A 23,835-nucleotide genomic window follows, 5' to 3' on the forward strand; every position below is an offset into this window, starting at 1 on the left:
ATGTACCCCCCCCCCCAGGTCGCCAGTGTGCTGGTCTGTACATATATACACACACACACACACACACACACACACACACACACACACATCCATATTGCTGGAAATTAGATCTTTCCCCAGGTATGGCAGATGCATTGGCTGCCACACACTGACACCAATTTGCATGCAATCAGATTGGCTGCCTCATTTTCTATCAGCCAGCTGCTGCAATTACAGAAAACGTGGGGGTGCAGCCACATGATAGAATCTCACACAGATTAGCAGTGAGTTAACAAGGCTTTAGCACTACAATGTAACAGGCTTTCTATGAGTTGCAAATTCTTTGCTTAGTACTGCACACAGAAGGCCAACATATTAGTTTTATATTCAATTATGTATAATATTTAATATCCCGAGCAAGAAAATGACATACAGAGATATTAGCTATATGCTATCAAATAAAAAAGGGAGAACAGCAGAAGTAGACTTCACCATTTGGGCAGTATCGTTTTATCCTGTTGGTGGGAGCACATTGGAAATTTACTAACCACCTTGTTCAGAAGAAGCTTCAGCCACTGTATATTTTCCATTTCAATATTGAACAATAAAAGAAAAGATACAAATGTGTATACTCATGGACAAAGTAGAATCCTTGTATTAATCAATGAAATGTGGGGAGCTTAAGAAATGTGAACCAATGTCACCCCAAATTGTCCAAGTGGTGGAAGAAGAAGAGAGAGAAGAAAGAACTAGAACATAAGCGGATGTAGAGCAATCAGTAACCATGCAGACATAAAGAAATCAAAATCGCTTTTCAGCTACCTAATAGCTACATTAACGACTGCCATGTACTTACAATAAAGTCCCAGACACATTTATCTCATGTGTGGTTCTTTTCTCTGGTTGATCAGAAATAGGGATACACCGATACCGAGTATTTGGGCGAGTGCTCGTGCGTGCCCAAATGCTCCGATACTTACCCCGAATGGAACTTCCAGTCAGACCGAGATTTCCTCTGACTGGCAGTGTCGCGAGGGAACATGGAGCCAGCTATTATAATGGCCCACCACCCGGCTTTCTGATTGGCCGGGAAGCCGGCTCCATAGTATTTGGCTGGCTCAATGCTGATTGGCTGGTAAGCTGGCTCCATGCCACCAGATGTACCATTATCGGTACTCTATATCGGTGAGTACTGAAAGATAAATATTGGTACTCGATACCGAAAAAACCCATATCGGTGCATCCCTATTCAGAATGATGGGTGCCAGTCACTTTAGTAAAATAGAAAAGGTTTTATTGCACTGGGCAATATGGTAAGTAGGGTGAGTTGCAGATCAGGATATCCCACAGTACACTGGACATTCCCTGAACTAGACCTTAATCCCATCTGGATCTTACATTACAGTCTATGACTGTTATCTGGTATCCTAATCATAAACTGTGCTTTCTGGTTTCTATCAGAGCTCATGCTCCTTGGCAATTAAGGTTCCAGTGGTGTCTCAATCTTCACTTCCAAGGCAGGAAATAGGAATGTTCCTGTGTATAACTTCCCATTAGGCCATGACTCACCACATCTCCATATGTGGGGGCAGAAGCAGCCTATTTCCTTTAGGCCATATATTCTTGCTTTCCAGCAGCCATCATCTTCAGGTGTTTCTCCCAGAAGGGGAGATCCCTGCATCTTTCCATGTGACTAGGTCCAAAACCTAGGAGAGAGAAATAAAGCTGTCCTCCTCACAAGGCAGAAACCTAGGAGCCAAGAGACAGAAGAGGTTCAGATATTTAAAAGTTCTCCCAGCATCCCTCAGCAGGTTCCCGAGCCTCACTGAGTGGCTAGGCTACCATATTGTTTAGACAGTCCTTAGGTGGTGTGTGTGTATATATATATATATATATATATATATGTATATGTATATATCACGCCAGGACATACCATTATGTATCTACATGTAGCTCTTAATTCGTATTATCAGTAGGAATGACTCATTTCCCCATGACTAAGATTTGGATCTTATGAGAGAAGAAATATATTTCCACTGATCTTCCGAAATAAGTAGGGATCCCACCCAGATTGTTGCCACAGTGTTGACTGACTCCTTTCTAATGTGTAGTCACAAATTCAGGGAAGAGTCTTTTAATAGCTTGTGAGGTATTAGTTGATTACTCTTATCTATAGCCACAGGCCTACAGAATCCTATCAGAGACTCCTTAGCAATGAGGTGGTAATTCCTTAGGTTATGTTCTCACATTTGTCCGTACCACTAATCCGTGAATGAATTAGAAACATTTCTGAAATATTATCATCCTATTTTCTATATCTAATATTACATTCATAGAACTTTACATTTGCAAATGATGAACAGTAAAGTAGAATTATTGGTAATATCTTCTAGGCATTTTACATAAAGCAAGTAAACAAGTCATAAAGATTAAGAGACTTGTTTTCATTCTATTTGCTGGTATCCACTGAGCTTCCGGATATATTTTCATGTAATTTTGTGTCTGCAGAAAATTTCAAAACAGTTTAAATAAAAAAATAAAAATAAAAGCAATTCCATGAGTCATCCCAACTATTCAAATTACTACATCACTTTATAGGAAATAAAGGTCACAATAATATTATATTATATAAAATTAAATAAAGCTACATTACTTTGAAATGTATATTTTTTATGTTTTCTTACGATAGCATTGATTTTAAATTAACTTATTTGTCTTACAGTGGATTTGTCATGCATTTGCATAAAATCTGTAGGGGCAGTATTTATCAATTCTATCTCACAGTAAGGCAATGCTAAACAGTAGCAGTGAGGTAACATTTTGATACAGATATGAGAGAATTGGAATAGGGTTGCAATTTGGTTAAAAAATGTCTCCTTCTGCTGCTGCGTAAGGCCTGTAACAATATAAAACTTGCCCCTGAACACAGTGTATGGAAACCCTAACAATTAACTTCTCTTCTTTAGTCCCATTTGGTCTGTTAAATATACCACTAAAAGTGTTTTGTTATATCTATTTAATATGTTTAAAAAAAATGCCTGTTCATTAGGGATGTCCCGATGCCACTTTTTCAGGCCCAAGTACAAGTACATCCCCTCATGTACTTGCCGATACCAATTACCGATACTTTTTCTTAAAGACATCATTCCATACATTTTTGTAAGCTGATAACTTACTGTGATCTTGATACATATATGTATGGTGGTCCTAAAGTGGTTAAATAATAATACCACAAGGAGTATACACACTACATAAATCCTTCATCATCAATGCATCTATAAAGAATATCCTCAGAGTTTGCCAGGAATCCCACACAGGAAAGTATGTTTTAGGGCTCCTGCCCACGTTTGTTTTGCTCACAGCTTATTGATTAGGTTCTCCAACCACTTGATAAAAGTTTGCCATCAAAAACCAGTGACACCAGTGATTTTCTGCGCAAACTAAATAAAATCGCCATGTTTGTTTTTTTCCTGGCCTCTGTTGACTATGGACATTTCTTTGCTCTATACATGTATACCAACCTTTGAAGGATTTTCAGTAGAGCATGTCCTTTGGAGAAGGAAGGATGTCGGGTTATCCTCTCAATTGATCCTGGAAGGCCTCTCTTTAACAATTATTTCTGGTTTTCGAGAATCAACATTATCTACAAATTAAGGGCACTGCCATGGGCAGTACCTTCGCGCTGCAGCCTCCTCCCTGCTGATGCCGGTCCCGAGATTGGGACTGGCAAGGTGACGCTCTCAGTGGAGATCAAAGGGAGTTCAATACACGATCTCCCTTTGATCCCTTCTCGGTTCCCGAATGTAGGAAGTGATGTGTATTACATCACTTCCTGCATTCAGTGTCACTCTTCAGTACCGAACACCTGTGAGAAGCTGGTGAAGCAGATCTCGGCTTCATCAGCTTCTCTGGGGGACCCTAGGTTACATTAGGGGTCTTAAAGACCCATGATGTCTCCATAAAGAGGACCTGTCATGTCAATTGGCTATCACAAAAGGGATTTCTTAGTCCCCTATGTGATAGCAATAAAGTTACGTTTTTAAAAAATGAAAGCATGAAAAAAGAAGCTAAAAAAAATAGTCACAAATAAAAAAAAAAGTAAAATAACACAAATGTTTTTTTAAAGTTCCCCCACCCCCACGCAAACATGCGTTGGGTGCGCCAACATGCGAAAATGACGATTCCAGCTATTGCGCCGCACATGTTGCATATCGGAGTGAGAGCAATCATTTTAGGGCCATTAAATACTGATAACATTAAACTGATGAGCAGTAAAAGCTTTTAAAGCATCGCCTATGGCCAATTTTGGGTGTGGTCGCTTTCTGCGATTTATCGGGTGCGCGCAATTTTAAAACTTGAAATGTTTGGTGTCTATTTACCCGATGTGACCCCTTCTTTTATATTTTACCAAAAAATTGGGGTGATAATAAATGTTCCATAACATTTCAAAGGCAAAAAGGTTTTTTTTACAAAATGTAGGGTACCTTTTTTTGCTATATAGCAAACAATAAAACCCCCCAGTGGTGATTAAATACCACCAAAAGAAAGCTCTATCTGTCCCCAAAAAAATAGTATAAAATTAATTTCAGTACAGCGTTGTATGACAGAATAAATGTCAGTCAAAGTATTGCAGTGTTGAATACTGAAAAATGGCCTGGCCAGGAAGGGGGTATACCACCTGGTCTTCAAGTGGTTAAAATAGACAGCGTTCAGAAGATAAATATGTGCCTTATAAAACAATTTATCAGATCCAGGCCTCCATGCTCTATACTGTGTTACTGCTATACTGCAATGGAAAAATGACAACACTGGATTCTGATTGAGTTTCATCACCATCATAAACATTTTTTTCTTTTCTTCCGTTCTTGTAAATTAACCTCTGTGTCCACTATAGCTCTGCGTAATTGGAAATAAACAATTTCATAGCTAATATTATACATCTGACTGACATGCAATCTGGCTAAATATAACTTTCTACTTCTAGCATAATGAACATGTCCAATAACACTACCAATAAATACTCTAAAGTTCCCAGCAAACAGACACTGCACAACAAACATATTTTCTACATTTCATATATGAATATTGCATTACATGTGTGCATATTAAATTATATTCCCATTAGGCATGAACTAAATACATGTATTTTAAGATATATGTTCTGACTAAATATAAGAAACACTTTTCTGGATTATTAAACCATATTAAAAACAGTAGTTCAAATACACATTATTTTCCGTGGATATTATTGGATTTTAAGAGACTAGAGTTAATGCAAAATCGAGTTTGGCCAATACAGTTCCCTTAATTACTAAAGCACAGGGAAATAAATGCATTATTTGAAGTGATTTAACAGGATATTATAGTTTATATAGTTTTTCATTTTTCTATTTTATGCGGTAATACAATTTCAGTTTATAACCTTTTAGAAATGTTCTTTATCTTTAGCTAGTTTACTGAGCTGGGTTAAAACAACAATAACAATAACAAAATGCTTTGAAATAAACAAGAAAAAAAAATATTACCCCACACCCTAAACCAGCAGTTGATCCAAAGGAAGGCAAAAAAAATCTTGTATAATGGTGTCCAATGTTCTCAAACCAAAAAAAACCTTCCTCCATTCCAAACTCCTTTCCCAAAGAGGCAATTGGATTATATTTTGCTTGTTGTGCTAAGCCGAATAGAACACGTTCCTGGGGAAGACTATTACACATTTTCACATATTTTCTATTAAAGTGTTTCTAAAGCAAAATTTGCTAGTTGGAATAGATTAACACCTCTGTCAGGTTTTAAATTGCCACTGGGGAGTTTCAGCCAAACGATCCCCAATGGGACACAATGGAAAACAAAACCTGACACAGGTTTAAACAATTACCTAAATCATCCAAAACGAAAAATTCCTCTTTTTCTCAATCCAACTATAAAGTTGCTAAGGTTAAATAAAAACAAAGTCCACCCACTTCAACCTATACATGTGAGTCTGTATGTGTTTAACTGTGTAGGATTCACTAAGAACCCCTATACCCCTGTATACTGGTGAGGGCCCCTGATAAAGGGCAGGACCTTCCCTAAACATGTTTGGGATGAGGGATGACCTTGAGAGTGGGTGGTGTTTCCCCTAGAGGTGCACCGAAATAAAAATTTCAAAACCAAAACTAAAAAAAAGTCAGACTGAAACCTATACCGAAAATGTTTTTTTTAACTTTTTCTAATTTTTCAAAAATGTATTTTTATTTATTTTTGATAAACTTTTTAATTTTTTTATATTTATTTTTATTTATTTATTCATTTTTTTTAATAAATATTTTTATCTTTTACTTTACTTTTAGGGGCTTTGGGGAAATATTGGGGGTCTAAACAGACCCCTGATATTTCCCTTTTTTTTCCTCTTTGTCCTCAATCTCTTTTTCTGCAGCCCCTGTTATAAATGAACAGGAATCCCCTATACTGAGTGTTCCTGTTCATTCATAACATTAAAATAGAGTATGTTTACTATAACCACAATCATGAATGAACAGGAAGTGATGTAGATCACTTCCCATTCATTCATAATTGAGGATAAAGTAACCATACTATGTCCACAATTATTTACAAACACTCAGCGATCACTGATTGCTGAGTGTTGGCACTCGTCTCTTTCCTGACTCGCTGTCACAGGAGGCTGAGCGAGCGGTGCGGGTAGGAGAGCTCAGCCTGCATTTTGACTTAGGTATTGCCACCTGTCTGGGATTCACACAGAAAGTCTGGGATTTAAGTTCTGTGTCCGGGTTTTATGGCAGCTAAAACCTGGACACAAGATGTCAGGCAGACAGGGGCAACCAAAATTAAGATAGGGGCTAATGGCTCCCCACTGAAAATAGGATCGGCTGTGATATTTACATATGAATGGGTGGCACTATTTCCATATGAATACTCTGTGACTCAATCATATGTGAATATTGCAGTTAATTGATATGCTGGTCAGTGTATATACCTCTGTTACATTGCTGCTCAGTGTATATACCTCGATTACATTGCTTGTAAGTGTATATACCTCTGTTACATTGCTTCGCAGTGTATATACCTCTGTTACATTGGCAGTCAGTGAGAATACCTCCATTACATTGCTGGTCAGTGAGAATATCTCTGTTACATTGCTGGTCATTGTAAGGCCTTCTAACTAATTTTCTCCTCACTCTCTCTCCTGGCTGTCTTCCTTAAGCTCTCTCTGACTGTCTCTCCTTCCTCTCTCTCCTCACTCTCTCTCTCTCTCCTGGGTGTCTCTCCTAACACTCTCTCTTGCTGTCTCTTCTTTCTCTCTCTCCTGACTCTCTCTCCTGGCTGTCCCCCCTCTCTATCTCCTGGCTGCCCCCCCCCTCTCTCTCTCCTGGCTGCCCCCCCCCTCTCTCTCTCCTGGCTGTCCCCCCCCTCTCTCTCCTGGCTGTCTTTCCTCTCTCTCTACCAGATATCTCTCCTCACTTTTTCCTGGTTCTCTCTCCTCGCTCTCTCTCTTGCCTCTCTCCTCGCTCTATCTCTTGCCTCTCTCTCTCCTGGCTCCCACTCCTCTCTCCCCTGGCTGTCTCTCCTCTTTCTCCCCTGGTTTTTTCTCATCTCTCTCTCCCCTGGCTGTCTCTCCTCACTCTTTCCCCTGGCTGTCTCTCCTGGCTCTCTTTCCTGGCTGTCTCTACTTTCTCTTGCTCCTTGCTCTTTCTCCTTGCGCTCTCTCCTGGCTGTCCCTCCTCTCTCTCATGGCTGTCTCTCCTCACTCTTTCCCCTTGCTGTCTCTTCTCACTCTTTCCCCTGGCTGTCTCTCCTGGCTGTCTCTCCTTTCTCTCGCTCCTGGCTCGTTCTCCTCGCTCTCTCCTGGCTGTCCCTCCTCTCTCTCCTGGCTGTCTCTCATCTCTCTCTCTCTCCTGGATGTCTCTCCTCACTCTCCCCTGGCTCTCTCTCCTCCCTCCCTTTCCTGGCCCTCTCTCCTCCCTCCCTTTCCTGGCTGTCTCTCCTTGCTCTCTCTCCTGGCTGTCTCTCCTCGCTCTCTCTCTCCTGGCTGTCTCACTTTGCTCTCTCTCCTGGCTGTCTCTCCTCGCTCTCTCTCTCCTGGCTGTCTCACTTTGCTCTCTCTCCTGGCTGTCTCTCATTGCTCTCCTGTATATTCTCCAAAAAATAATTTCTATATTTGAAGAAAAGGTGGCAAATCTAGTTTGACTTGATATGGTTTGGAAAACACTGTACCTTTGTACTTCTGTATTTGTGATTTGTAAGATCTGGAACTCTGTGAAAAAGCAGAACATCTAGTTTTCTTCCTATATACTGACTTATCAGCCATCCAGATTTGAATCAATATCTATTAGGAATGCAAATATATTTATGTTTAAAGGGATTTTTCTTGTAAATACAATGTGACTGAAGCACATATTCTATGCATGTTTGTAACCCATCCTTGTATAGTGCCATGCACTTTTCCCCTCTGTTACTTCATGTTTACCTGTGCGTAGTTCTTTTTTCTTGCTTGCTTTATGGTTGTGGATGCGATAGTGTTCACATGTATTCACCGTATAAAGCCTTTATCTGGTACAGTGTGCACATTTCATTGATGCTGCATTTCCCATGTTATTTCCCCTTGAAACACAGAAAAAAAACATTCTGTGCAATAATGTGCATGGCTGAAAAGCAGTTTTTAAAGGGGCACTAATGTTTTATATAATCTTTGGTAAACAGAATTTGATCCATTTATACGTACGGTGAAATAGTTTTACCAAGCTATAATTACTCCTCCAGAGACCGTGTATCTAAAGAGGTAAAATGCACAATAATTGTAAATATCACACTTCTGTATGAAACAAAATTTTATTATCTAATCAATAAGAGTATGGACTGACCAAATAAAAGGATCAAGCTGAACTTTGGGGATGAAAAACAGTTCCTGTCCCCACTACAAGGGTTCCCCATTCCCACTACAAGAGTTAACTGATTATTTGGCCTAGGGCCTTGGGCCTTGGTGCTCAACCTACAGCCCGGGGGCAACGTTCAGCCTGGAGGCCACATGTGGCCCTTTGGCATTTATTGTGAAGCCCTCAGGGCCGCTATACATAATAGTCTATGTTTTCCTGAACAATCTTAGTCTACGACTCTCTCCTCTAGCATGTCCCCTGTCTCCATCAACTCTTATAGAATGTTTGGTCATGCATGACATCTGACCATCTTCTGTAGTACGTCTGCAGTCTCTGACCATCTTTTGTAGTATGTTTGTAGTCTCTGACCATCTCTTGTTGAATGTCTGTAGTATCTGACCATCTCTTGTAGTATGTCTGCATTGTCTGGCCATCTCTTGTAGTATATCTGTAGTCTCTGGCCATATCTTGTATGTCTATAATCAATGACCATCTCTTCTAGTATGTCTGTAGGCTCTGACCATCTCCTGTTGTGTTTGCAGTCTCTGCTAACTTTCTGTAAATTAATATTTGGGGGTACGCAAATTACCTAAATGTTGCATTGGTAAAAATTACTTTATTAATTTTACTATTATTTTCCAATAAAACCCAATAAAATACATGCATCTAAATTTGCTACCAAATTAAAGCCCTATCTATCTAAAAAAAATGTAAAATACGTTAGGGTAAACTACAAAACCTTAAAACTATATGTGAGCAAAAAATACAACGTCAAAAAGAAAAATAAACAATGTTTTGGATGATTTAGGGAGAAAAGGGCCCAGGCAATCCTGTGGTTAAAGTACATTTGTGCCCAGACTATGAACATTAAACTGTTTAAATATTCTTAAGAAGCAGCAAAAGAGTTTCAAAATGAGCAATACCTGACCTCTCAAGCTGCTCGCAGTGTGACATAATGCATTCCTAAAGTTCTTTAAAGATAAAACAAAGACTTAGATGGGGTTTCAGTTGGCTTTTAACACCTTAGAAATACCTGCTTTAATTTACAAAGGGTTGGCAGGTGGGCAAGATTTAGTTCAATAGAAAAATGACTGAGATTTCAGTGCCTCTGTTGTGAATGTTGAAGATTAGTTTCTCAACTAAGCCTGTAGCTATTGAGGTAGATGGGGGCTTATTTTGGGGTGTTTTTATTGCTTGTTCAGAATCTGTAAATGCTTTATTGCCCATAGATACAGGTTCACTTTAACTATGACAGGGTTATTGTTTTTAAAAAAAAAGATGGGTTAGGGCTTTAAGGAAGAATAAACAAGACAACCCTAGGCCATTTACCTGCAGAAAACAAGTCAGTCATAATGCTTCAAATAACTTTATACTGACATGTTTCTTTTGAAAAGCCAGGAAAGGTTTTTATAGCACATAATGTTTCAAAAATTGGATTATATTATTATTCTTTGAAATGCTAGCTCAATGGCCTTGGAATTTGTTTTAACTTTGTACTATTCCATTCAGTTGTCTCATTAAAGTAGACAAATGTAAACAGATCTTTGTTAGAGCAAAAGACAATTTTAAGACACGTACATAAATCCTTGTACATACACAGTTCATTTATTGAGTTCAATCAATAGTGAAGCATGGAACAGTTTATTCTGTAAGAAGCCCACTTTTAGTGTATCTATAAAAATGAATGATACGACCACCAGTGATATGCCCGGCTGGATGATGCTTCACGCTGCGCCCGGAACAAGATGAGGGGAGCAGTGTGAAGCATGTAGGGCCCAGGACGGGAGGAAGAGGTCCCGGGACTGGTAATCAGCGGTCACCAGTGGCCCCTTCCTCCTGTCCTGGGCCCCCACCAAGTGGCCGAACTCCAGGGCCCGGTCGCGGCCGCGACCTCTGCGACCCTGGTAGTTCCGCCACTGATGACCACCAAGGGTTCAGGTTGTTCTGCTTTTGTGTTCAATAAATAACATATTGGTAAAGAATCAAAACTCATAACATTTCAAGGTATGACTTGACAGGAAAAAATATTTTTTTATGTTGATTTCTAACTCATATTGAACATACATTGCTATTAGCTATCATTATACTAACATGCAACTTAAGATAAATTCATAAAGTGTATGTAAACCATAACAATACATTTTTCATTTTTGCTGCTGTTGGGTCTGTATACCATTGAAAACTTTTTGTTATATTTGTTCAACAAATACAAAATGATCCTGCCAGAAATCTTGTGAGTTTATAAACTTCTTATGCTGCACTCTTTTTTTTTAGCATGTAATCTTTATTGAAAGTTTTTGTTAGACATACAGATCAATCCACAATAGGACAAATGTAATCATACTTACAGCGGTAACAGCAGTAGAAGAACACATTCGAATAACTGAAGGATCAAGAACAATATCAGACAACTTCACAATCGATTCAAGGGACTTGTTGTGGAGGGTTTAGGCTGTAAGAGGATCAAAATAAATTGACTAGGACTAGGAGGTTGCAAATGATTATGTAGCAGTATTAGTTTGTGAGCCATAGGTTGGAACATTAAAGGGCATCTAACGCCCCTAGAGAGCCGGCTGTAAGGATTTCATCCAGCTGCGATCAGGGATTGATCGCCAACGACGCCCACTATTGCCTCGTCACTAGCAGTCTCCGCCCCAGTTGTCAGCATAAAACAGCATGGAGGGGAATGGTCGGTGTCTCAGTATTGTAATTGGTACGCTGCTGCAGCAGCAGCCAGACCTCTCAGCCAGACCTCTCAGCCAAACCTCTCAGCCAAACCTCTCAGCCAAACCTCTCAGCCTTACTGCCAGAACCACCAACTTGTGCCGGAGCTGTGCACACTACCTTACCTACCACAAAGCCTCTCTGGATTGCATAGAGAGAGCCCCATCAAGAGCCTGCATCCGATCTCATTCAGCTGGCATGATCACTCCTGAGAAATCTTGAACTCACCTCTCCCAGCAAGGAATCCTCTGCTATTTCTCTACAAACACTCCTGATTGTCACCACTGCCAAACCGCAAGTATATTTGCAAAGTAGATTGCCCATGAACTTTGTGCAAATAGCATGCCAAGACTAACAAGCAGGCTCACAGATAAAACTGCATTGGTGTATCCTGTATGAATTAATACAGTTGCATACGTTATTCCTACCTATTGTTTCCGTGTATTCTTTTGAGAGAGGGGTTTGTGTATGACAATCCACCCACTGTGCATTACTTATCCGCAGCTGAGTTCCACAGAAGCCAAACCTTACACCGACAGCCTTAGAGGTGAGGTGTCATGTCTTGGAATAAGGACATCACCTCCTTAAGCCGTCCTGTATCTAGTTCGGTCAGTAGAAATGGGGTCCAGGTGAGGAAGAATTTACCCGTCTGAGATTGGTTGAGGTGGGCGTTCAATTTATCTAGTGACAGTAATTTGTGTAGCAGGTTCTTCAAGGATGCTAGAGAGGGGGGGAGGGGTAAGCCAATTAGTCAGTATCACCTTCTTTGCTGCTATCATACATAAATGCTCCCAGCGGGAAAGGTCCTGAGGAGTAGACTTTACTAGGGGGCAGGAAGCATGAAAGAGGCATAGCGCTGGTGCGGGGGAGTGCTGGAAACCCAAGATGGAGTTGATGTAGGAAAGGACAGTGGACCAAAATGATTGGATGTGGGGGCATAACCATATCAGATGTTCCAAGTCCGGTGAACAAACCTGACATTTGGGGCAGGAGGTCAACCAGTTTGGGGGGAGTTTTTATAATGAATGTTAAAGGCATAGAATGCTCTGTGGGTCAATTTAAACTGTATTTCCCGCCAAGATTCAGATATAATGGCTTTTCTAAGCGAGAGCCATCCTTGGAGTAGCAGCTGCTCGGTATCATCCAATGGGATCTGAAGGAGAGCAGCCCACTTTACGATATGTGTGCTATGAAAACGGGGGGTGCAGAGCATAGAGGAGCTCAGGGAGAGGACATTTGAAGAGAGGGGCATTTTCTGTGAAGGGGAGGACAGGAGTCTCCGAAACTGGGAGAGGGAAGGCATTACCCTTGGGACGGGAGGTTCTTGGTAATGAAGTGGGAAATTTGGGCATATTGTAAGAAATGATTGCCTGAGATGCGATAGGTAGTTTGCAGTTCATGAAATTGTTTACATGCTGCACTCTTATCAGTTATATTGTTCTAAGAATTCTCTGTGCAGTACAGAACACCTCCATTTTATTTTACTAAGAGAAGGAGAGCGTGAGGTGTTCTTTAGTCATTTCCTATGTTGACAATGCTGCTCTTCCAGCACAGTGCTGTCACATATTGCCTGAAATCAATCCTGGGACCTCATACCTTGGGGTTGTTTGCCTTCTTCTGGAGCCACTGGAATGCTCTGTTTCTGTGCTAGATTTCTCTGTTTTTACTACTTGCACTGTATGGGTTTCTTGCCCCACAGACAGATACTAAATCAACCGTCTATAAACAGTGACTTCCTGCTTGCTGTCTTTGCCTGAGTATAGGTTCTGCTTTATGCGTCCTGGGTGCTATCCAATCTATTGCCTGAGTGGATTACTGGTTACTGAACTTCTGCCTGTCCCTTGCTCCCATGATAGACTACAATCTCCAAGTTTAGTTTTCTAATCTGCATTGAAGTTACAGTGCATCCCAGGAGTGAGTTTGGAGTGGTGGCTACTTTACAACACACACAGGGACCATGGGGAACAAAAGTAGCCACTCTCCAGAAGGAAGGACACTGTCAGCATGCATTCAGAGGTGATTTGAGGATCTACAGCCGAATGATACACAAATAAGATACATTTTTGTTAGAAGGTACTTGAATGCATGTTTAAGGTTTAACTCTTGAGTTTAGTGCCACTTTAAATAAACACTGAGTCAATGGGGTTGATTTACTAACCTTATAAACACACCACGAACATGTATACACCTCTGTAGTGTGTTCCCTCCCAGCATGATCTATGGGTGGAATCTAAACACCTTTGTAGTGTGTACACACCCAGCAGGTGTGTTGTGCAAAGCCATGCATGAATTGCAAGGTGATGTTGTGTAAATTAGCTCTATATTGTGTTGCTTGCGTTGATGAATGCAGGAATGTAAATGCATGAGCTAACCATTTTTGTCTAAACTGTGAAGCAGCATTATATATGCATCATGTGCATGATTTTTCCATATATGGCATTAGTGGAAATATGCTTTTAAAGACTTTTTGGTTGATAAATACGTTTTGCTTTGTAAAAATCACACGCACCTGGTGCGTGCGTGTGTTTAGGTTAGTAAATCACCCCCAATGGCTGGATGATCAAATGCAACCAAACAGGCATACAATTGTGTAGTTATTTACAAGCTACCAAACATTTAGTAAATAAGTTAAAATATTTTGAATGGAAGGAGGAATATGTATGGATCACTTGTGATATACAAAGTCTATATTAGTCTACTCCATTGATTTGGTTTGGTGTGTACTGGACGTCTGGAATCTGCACGGAACAAGGAATTCTCTGAAACTGACTTTTCATAGAAATCAAACCTAACTTTGTTGTTACCTCCGTCAAGACTAACATCCAAAAAAAAAAATACCCTGTTTCTCCAACTGCCCAGTAAAACCTAAATGTATAAATTACCATTAAAAAAAGACAACAAAAAAATCTAATTGAACTCGCCAGTGCCAATAATAAATCATTGCCAATATAGCATGTTAAAAATTGAATATTTGAAGAGGAATCAAAGGTGATGTATGGCAGGTTTTTAGCAAGGGGATATTCTAGGTTAGTATTCGAGCACACACAATTGCAAAATTAAAAGAGAGATGAATTGTTAACAAATTAAAGGGAATTGAATAGAACATCCTGATGGGTCAGTTTACTAGAAAAGCTATTTTTACCACAGAATATATGTTTTTATAATACTTGTTTTACAGTGTTTCATGTTGTGGCTGTTTAGCTTTAATGTGTTTGGTTATGAGATAGTGATTCCTTGATGTGCAACTGCTGAATATGTATGGTTTTCAAGAAAGGAGGAGGTGTATATTGAATGGTTAAATAATGTGTGTGAACTTCAAGGAATCACTCTATGATTAAGTACCTGTGTACCTAAAATGGGTAATAGATCTCAGTTCCTGTGCACCCTGTTTTGCCAAATTTTTTGTTCCATTTAAGGGGGAAATGCTCATTGAATATGAGGTACCCCGAACGAGTGTGCTGTTTTTGAAAGAAAGAACTGTCCGTTTTACGGTGTGGGGGAAAAATGGTGTCTTTTTTTATGATAAGGAATTTTGTCATAGAATTATCTTAGTGTTCATAAGTACAGTTCATCCCATTTTTTCAGCCTTTTCTTTACATAGTTAAAACTTCATTGGAATTGTCTTCTCTTCCTTATTGGTATTTCCTTGACAACTAATCACAAATTGATATTATTGATGTGCCATCACACTGTACAGCATACTACTGTATAACAAATTGCATGAACTCTAGGAAGTAAACTCTTCTATAACAGACACTGAGCTAACAGTTGGAACTTGAAATTAGCAGTAAGCCTGCAGTGGTAGCAATCGGTGCTGGATAATAGAACAAGGTCCCAGGTGTTATAAGTAAGGTGCTTGGTGCAATGTTTTAACACAATATTATATTTGTTTCATTTTAAAAGGAATTGTTATGCATTTCATCTACAGATGAGCTATCAATACCTCTTTGACATCACTTACATCTGCAGATTTTAGTGATTGCAATTCTTTTTTTTCTTTTTGTTGATTTGTAATATTTATCCTTTCAGTTGTATCACAACACAAATTGAATTAATCAATATCTTGCTCTGATCCTTAAACCTGTCAAGAAAGAAATACAGCTGATGTTCTTCCATCCATTAAAAGCACTTTGCTACCAGAATATAGCTACTACAAATCCAGCTAGTTTCACCCCCCAGCCAACTTCATTATTCTTTAAAGTGTCTTCAACAACAAGTATTTCTGGTGTACACAGCCCCAATCAAATTGAGCGTTCCAAACGTCAATGTGTATTTGAAAGCTTGAATCTTATTAGTGCCAAAGTGTAGTAAAGACTAAGACCGAGTATCTAAAGTTGGTGTTTGTGAAGAAATTCATCAAATAGATGCTGGAATAAGACAATTAGATCAAACCATTGTTGAACAGAAAGGTTAATGAAAAGATCTGTAGTACAAGTTATTCTTAGACAATAAAAGGTTAAGTGTTCACTCCAACACACAGACATGTATGAAGTGTTGTGCAACACAACATTCATATATTCTGTATTGCTCCACTATGGCAGCCTAGGGCTGCTTATTTTAACAGATCTATCCTTGCCACATTTGACATCTGGGGAGACATTATACAGTATTAATAAGGTTTTTAAAGCACTGCAAAAGCCCACCTCTTTCCACAAAGCTACAACCCTTATTACAGTGATGTTGTGGTTATTGCAAAACTTCTTGTACAATCGACATTGGGAGTAAGTAGGGTTTAGTACTTTCTCTCTAAAAGAACACTAGTTAATACTTCACATCTGCCCACATCTAGCTCCCAGCCATATCTAGAAGTATTAGAGTCCTAAATATGTATTATATAGATATTAATAGTTCACCTGCACAGCTTTACTACAACACTACTAGATAGCGCAGGGCTCCTATAGATATAAAACTAACAGGTATATTAACAAAAGGGTGAAGAGTTTGGAGAAGGCAGGAGAAGTGAACAATCTAGGCCAAAATAGCTGATTTGGAAACATTCTCTAATTCATCTCAATTTCCAGTTCAGCTATGTTGTCCTAGATTGTTCACTTCTCCTGCCTTCTCCAAACTCTTTCCCCTTTTGTGAATATCGAAATATACGAAAAAATCGAGCTTTTGAGCGTTAGCAGCACTCAGCTAAGAGAGATGAAGGCAGGTTTTCCTTTGACCTTTGTCGTAATTTATACACATACTGTATTTGTAAATGGAGCTGGTCATTTTAGAAGGCTTAAGATAAAAATGGCTGAGAGATGATAGGCTGGGGAAGGTGGCCATTGCGCAAAATAAAACAGGCTTATCGAAGCTTTAAAAATTCAAATTAGGAAGTTATATTGAAAAGGCTAGTCATAAAAGTCTGCATCCCTATATACTAAAAGGCACATTAAATTCATGCAATAAAACTACCATAGACACTGGTTTAATGTGCATGTAGAAAACTGAACACATAATAGTGGATATCCAGACCTTTAAGGAATTCCTGATAAAAAATGTATTTTCTTTGGAAGGCTGAAGGCTCCGGCTTTCCATCTAAGGATATTAAATGTGATGATAAATGTTTATTCTTCACATAAGATAAACACATAGAGCATGAACTTGTGCATATCCTATCAGTATGCTCAGCTACAGTGTGCTGCACACACAGCTTGAATTTAATGGAACTAACTGCTGGAAATGTCTAATGTGTAAAACAGATATGTCATGTGCGTAATATACGCATTTGGAAAAGTTTGGCGTAAGTCTCATTCTGCATAATTTATTCTAGTTCAGAATATGATAGTATCTAATAACTAATCCATATAATATTCCATTCCAATGGAACATGCAGGTACATATACCATACACAATTGTTCCAAGGTAAACATGAAACACATGCAATGTAGGCTACCTAGCCAAAAACAATATAGTGATCGTGTGTTTGTGTCTATCAATAATTCTGCATAATATATGGATGTGTGCACAGCCAGGTGCTACTAATATTTTGGAGAATAAGCCTACTAATCAAAATACCTAATGTACCTTTTCCCCCTATTATTTCAGGTTGTATGCTGCAGTTTTTAGGTAGCCACAAAACAATTGCTGCCTGATCCTGTCAGGGCCACTGTAAGGCATCCGTGAGTCCAGGATAACAATCGTTCTACTGGGTTTCTAGCACCTAGAAACCTTTATTTTTATTTTTTTTATACAAATTGCACCTGATAAGAATGTGTCTTAAATATAATGTTTTGGTTTGCTTGGTTAGATAGAGCTGACTTAGGTTAATGAGTGGGATGGATGGATAAGGATTACAATGTATACACCTATTCAGTTTTCGGCTGGCAGAAGTGGAAGAAGGTGTCTTCTGCTCTAGACCATCTTCTGAAAGGTCACAGATGCTGTTTGTTCAGAGATACCCTTCAGTAAAACACGGCTGTGGTGGCTGAGTAGTTGCAGCTGCCCTGTCAGCTTAAAAAAAAATATATAGTAATTACCCTTTGACTGCCCTCATTAAAAAAAATATATATTTTGTCCACTTACTGGCTATATTTTATTTTTCACACCCTTTTCTGTAAACCCTATTGAGAGCTCTGAGGGAAAATCCCAAGTGGTCAGTAATTTCTGGAGTATTGCAAAAAGCATGTCTTGTACCAACAACAACTATGAATTTAAAGTTGCTTGAAGGGAATGCCTTTTTGTTTTGTACATAATTTATTTCTGTGCTTTTGATGGCCAAGCCTTTTTTACTTTGAATTTAAAGTGACAATAAACTCAGTAGTAAAATCTTAAACATGCACTCAAGTACCCTAACTATTAACAAAATTGTAACCTATTTGTGCATCACTCAGCTGTAGATCCTCAAACCATCTCTAAATTCATGCTGACACTGTCCTTCCTTCTGGAGGGTGGCTACTTTTGTTCTGCATGATCACTATGTGTATTGTAAAGTAGCCACCGCTCCAAGCTAACTCACCGTGATGGACTACAATCTCAATACAAATACAAGTAAACTAAACATGAGATTATAGTCCATTACGGGAGTGAGTTTGGAACGGGGGCTCCACACATACACACAAGGACCATGGGGAACAAAAGTAGCCAACCTGCAGAAGGAAGGACAGTGACAGCACAAATTCGGAGATCATTTGAGGATCTACAGCCGAGTGATACACAAATAGACTACATTTTTGTGAAATGTTAGGGTACTTGAATGCATTTAGATTTAAAGGAATATTAAACTCTCAAACTTTGTTTTAATAATGAATCCATATCAAACAAATATACATTGCCAGGCGCAGTATTTCTTTACTTTTCCCCCCCAAATACTTACACTCATCATGTTTCTGAACAGGTGCTTCCAAGTCTCTCAGCTTCCCTGAACTTCCTGTGCAGTACAAGATCACAAGAGACAGAGCAGACTCCAGCAACTGTTCATCTACCAGCTTTCAGAAGGGAGGATGGAGGAGAGGGGGGTAGGGAAGGGAGAGAAGTAGCTTGAGTTGCTGTGTCTGTGGAGACACACACAGCTTACTAGCACAAACTAGGGTGACTGCATAGCACTCTGCTTGAGAAAGGAGTAACTCTAAAACAGGAAGTCAGGGTCAGTGCTCAAACATTATTTAATCAGCATTTGAAATAGCTTAAAATCCTTTTAACTTTAATATAATTTTAACTTCTGAGTTTAGTTTCACTTTAAGCATATTCATATTTGGCTTTCTACTTCTGAGCCAGCAGGTGGAGCCTTAATCATATGCGTACATAGCTCAATGACTCAACAGACAGGAAGTGAAGGGAAATTTCCCCAATGGTACACAGAGCAAAAATAACCTGGCAGAGGGTTTTGACCCTTCCCTACTCAATCATAAACTAAAATAAAATGTTTTGGTTATACATGCACTTTACCATCGTAGTTTTGAAATTGTAATGTTTAAAACTTAAATATAAAAATTATGCTTTATTAGAAATGTTAATTTAAAAACACAGAAGTTTATCCCTAATTTAATAAATCTGAGCAACCTGGGTTGAAGATAAATAAGATTTAAATCATGGCTTTGTATACACAACTCTGCAACATAATATAGGTCCTAATGGCAATGCTCACAGCTTACACATGTTAATTGTATGCTGTTGCCAATTACATTAATAACACTTGAGATCTATGAAACAATGGATCAAAAGCTGCTACTCACAGGTCTGTAGACAGTTAAACATTTCTAGTTTTGCTTTCATAGAATCAGATTTTGATCCATGCTATGATCCTTTGAGGAAGAAATGACACTTGACCTTAAAATCTAATGCTGTGTGAAGAAAACAGGTCTTGTAGGAATCAGAGACGCAATTTCTCAAACTCAATGACTTGGCATGAACATGAGGATTTAGCTGTTGCTTCATTTAAACCTGAAATGTTTTAAAGCACTGCTAGGTGGCATACTGTAATTGTTGAAGACAGAACTGCTCTTAAATATCAAGCTTTTGAAGATCTTTTGATTTGAATGTTTTCTGATGAGCAGACAATAATTATCAACTTTGCTTAATCTATAATATGAATGTGCAAGCAATAGTTTAAAGCCTATGTAAAGCCAAACATTTTTTTTGTTTTGGATAGAAGGTGGAAGCTGCCTGCATCTTTTATTTTTTATTTTGCATTTGATTGCTGCCTGCATCTTTACTTGGGATTCCTACTCTTATTGGTCCTGGTGTTAGGTGCAGAAAGTGATGTCACAGGAATAGAGGGTTAGTGGAAATCTTCCAATGAGTAAACCTGTTTTGACAACTGTCTTAAGGCTGTGACACACTGCACGCGAAGCCGTGCAGAGCGAAGCAAAGCTATCCGGCACAGAGCTTTGCGTGCAGTGTGTGAGCTGAGTGCAGTCAGATGATTGACAGCACCTTCAGCCAATTGGCTCGTCCGTAACAACCTGCCAGCTGTCGCATTGCGACGCGCTGGTTTATACGCGCGAGCCGATTGGCTGAAGTTGAAATTGTTCCATCTCGGCATGCTCAGCTTCGCGAGCTCTCGCAAGCTGAGGTGCCGAGCAGAAAATTACATGACACACTGCTCGCAAAGGCAGCGCGCCCCCGCTTCGCGCTGCTTCGCGTGCAGTGTGTCACGGGCTTTAGAGGGCATATCCCCTCGCTATGAAAATATGTCCCTGATGGGACAGAAAAAACAAATGACAAGAGTTCTTGGCTTTATATACAGTTTAATGCCAATAGTCCAGTCACAATGCATTAAAGTACAGGACACGTTTTTAAGTGTGATATATTATCAGGTAGTAGTTCGTAGGAGCCCAGATGCAGGGGACTTGCCAATACAAATGGTACCTCAACACATAGGCTACAGGGCATGACATATAAATACTGTTGTTTTATTGGGGTGATTTGGTTTTCAATGTCAGCTTTTTGATGGTGTTGAGCTATGCCTTTTATGATACAATCTTTATAACTAATGGTTGGGCAGCAGCAGTCATATATGAAAATTGAAGTTGCTTTATATTAACAAAAGTATTCTGATGCAGGAAATATATACAGGCATTGCTCGTTTAGCGACCGTGTTCCGCTCCTACGACTAGGTCGTTAAACGAATCGGTTGCTAAACAAGGAATTGTATACAGTACAGTATAATATGTACATTACAATATTCAGAGCAAAGAAATGGACAAAGGAAACTCCAACTTGATAACTTTGCTTTTATTTGCATCAAAGTAGTTCTAGAGCTGGACTGTACAGTACAATCAGCAAAACAGTACTGTACTTTATAAACAAGGTGTACTGTACAAAAAAGACATTGAGGCTCACTAAACAAGTAAACAATGTGTGCAAGAAATTTTGTGGTGCCCTTTGTTGGCTGGCTGGAGTTGTTGGGGATGCAAGCTCTTGGGATTACTCAGATCCTTGGGGCTTGCATGTTTGACAACTCCAGTTAAATGAAGGGGATTACAGGGTTTCATACGTCTTGCATTTATCGATGGCTAACATGGTACCACACTGTACTGTACTGTATTAAACAAGTCGTACAGAATTGTACCAAAAAAAAAATAATCAAGCTAACATTTAACAGGGTTATTCACAAAAATGTGAAGAGTTTGGAGAAGGCATGAGAAGTGAACAATCTAGGACAGCATAGCTGAACTGGAAAGTGTGTTGAATTGGAGAATTTTTCCAAATCAGCTATTTTCTCCTCCCTTCTCCAAACTCTTCAGCCTTTAGTGAATAGCCCTGTAAGTCTTTGAATCCTAAAAAGGTATCGTCATCATTGGAATTCTGATCAGGAGATGTAGAAGGCCCGGGAGATGATGAAGTAGAAATGGAAGAACTAGTAATAAGGGCCCTGGGTGTAGTTTTAGAGAAAAATCCCGTTAGTGTGGTCTGTTTTGTCATTTTCTTTTTTGCTTCATAAATTTCACGATAGCAACGTATAAGTTCACTTATTTGCTGTTCCACTTTTGTGAACCGTTCAACAATCGGATCCATAGCTTCCAGTTCTAACATAGCTGCATTCACTTTTGAGAACACACCCGCTAATCCCTTTGCAGTGAAGTTCTTTGGTACTTCTTCAATTCTTTCCTCTTCTTCTTCCTCCTTTTCTAAGTGTTGCTGTGCTTCCAACTCTATTAAATCTTCCTTACTTAGCTCTCCCTCAGTATATTCCACTAATTCTTTAATATCTTGCAGTTCAACCTCAAAATTAAGCTCGTTAGCAAGTTCCACAGTTGTTTCGTTTATAAGGTTGACATGTTCATCTTTGTCAAATGCTTCTGATGTATGCACAAAACGTTTTAGGCATTTTTTCCATATGCCTTGCATACACTTTTCTGTCACTCCTTCCCAAGCTGATGCAATGTTCTTAATGCACTCTAAAATATTGTATGATTTCCAGAAATCACGAAGGGTTACTTCATTGTTTTCTGTTGTTGTTACAGCTTTGGAAAAAGTTGTGCGCAAATAGTATGCCTTTAATGTAGCTATAGCCCCCTGGTCCATTGGCTGAAGGATAGCAGTTGTGTTTTTAGGCAGATACACTACCTTTACATCTGGGTGTAGATCATCAAGATGCTGGGGGTGGCCTTGAGCATTATCAAGCAGAAGGATGATTTTAAAGGGAACGCCCTTTTCCAGACAGTAATGCTTCACCGAGGGTGTAAAGCAGTTATTGAACCAATCTTCAAATAAAGCTTGCGTCATCCATGCCTTGTTGTTTGCTCGATAGTAAACGGGCAATGTGTGCTTACTAACGTTCTTCAATGCACGTGGGTTCTCAGACCGATAGATGAGTAAAGGCTTCAACTTGAACCCAGTAACATTTCCTCCCAACAACAATGTGACCCTGTCCTTAAAAGCCTTGAAGCCAGGCATTGTTTTAGCTTCTTTGTGTATGTAGGACCTTTCAGGCATTTTCTTCCAAAAAAGTCCGGTTTCATCCACATTGAAGATTTGTTCTGGACAGTAGCCGCCTTTCTCTATGATTTTATCAAATTGGTCAAGAAATTTTTCTGCTGCTTCTACATATGCACTTGCCGCCTCACCACTGACACTCCGATTATGCAGGTTAAATCTGCGACAAAACCTCTGAAACCACCCATGACTTGTTGTGAAAGTTTCAGTCGACTCTTCAACTTCACTTGCCTTCAAAGTCTTGAAGATACTGAGTGCCTTGGCTTGAATTATTGAAAGACTCATTGGCATTCTTTTTTGCATTTGGTCATCAAACCAGATAGCCAATCATTTTTCCATGTCATGGATGAGGTCTTTCCGCTGCCTAGTTATTATGTCTTTAAAACCTGTTGATGTTTTCACTGCCTCCTTCACTCTGTCTTTGTCCTTCAGGATGGTTGAAATGGTTGAATGTGCCAGATTCACGTCCTGTGCTATTGCATTAACTTTTTTACCAGCTTCATAGTCATTTATGATCTTCACTTTCATGTCAAGATCAATAGCTTTCCTTTGTTTTTTGCTGCTTCATCCTGGTGAACTCTTCCGTTTTGATGACATCTTGTACTAAGGGGTACAAAATAAACAATACAGTATGGAATAAGGTACCCAGATCTCCCAACACTACTCTTCAAGAAAAAGAAGTACTGTACAGTACTGTACATTGTCACACTCCAGGTACCACCTGGGCTGCACATCACAGAAACAGCAAGGTGGCTGGAATAGCTGGCACACCATGCATACACAGTACTGTAGTGTTTCAAATATACAGTACTGCACTATCCATACAGTACTGTACTGTAGACAGTATGCTGCATAGTACTCACCCAGAAATCTGTAGATTTTCTGCATAGAATCA

The 23,835-nt window shown here is 39.3% G+C and overlaps 1 protein-coding gene across 1 annotated transcript; it reads right to left on the reverse strand.

Annotated features, from left to right (window-relative positions):
- Window positions 1–21,088: 21,088 nt before the first annotated feature.
- Window positions 21,089–23,468, reverse strand: LOC108795938 (tigger transposable element-derived protein 1-like). Its single transcript, XM_018567285.1, is given in 2 exon segments — window positions 21,089–21,138; window positions 21,764–23,468. Coding segments are annotated over 2 exon segments (1,755 nt in total).
- Between the last annotated feature and the right edge of the window lie 367 nt (window positions 23,469–23,835).

This window comes from Nanorana parkeri, unplaced genomic scaffold (genome assembly GCF_000935625.1).
Source record: "Nanorana parkeri isolate BGI_ZX_2015 unplaced genomic scaffold, ASM93562v1 scaffold1027, whole genome shotgun sequence".
NCBI lineage: Eukaryota > Metazoa > Chordata > Amphibia > Anura > Dicroglossidae > Nanorana > Nanorana parkeri.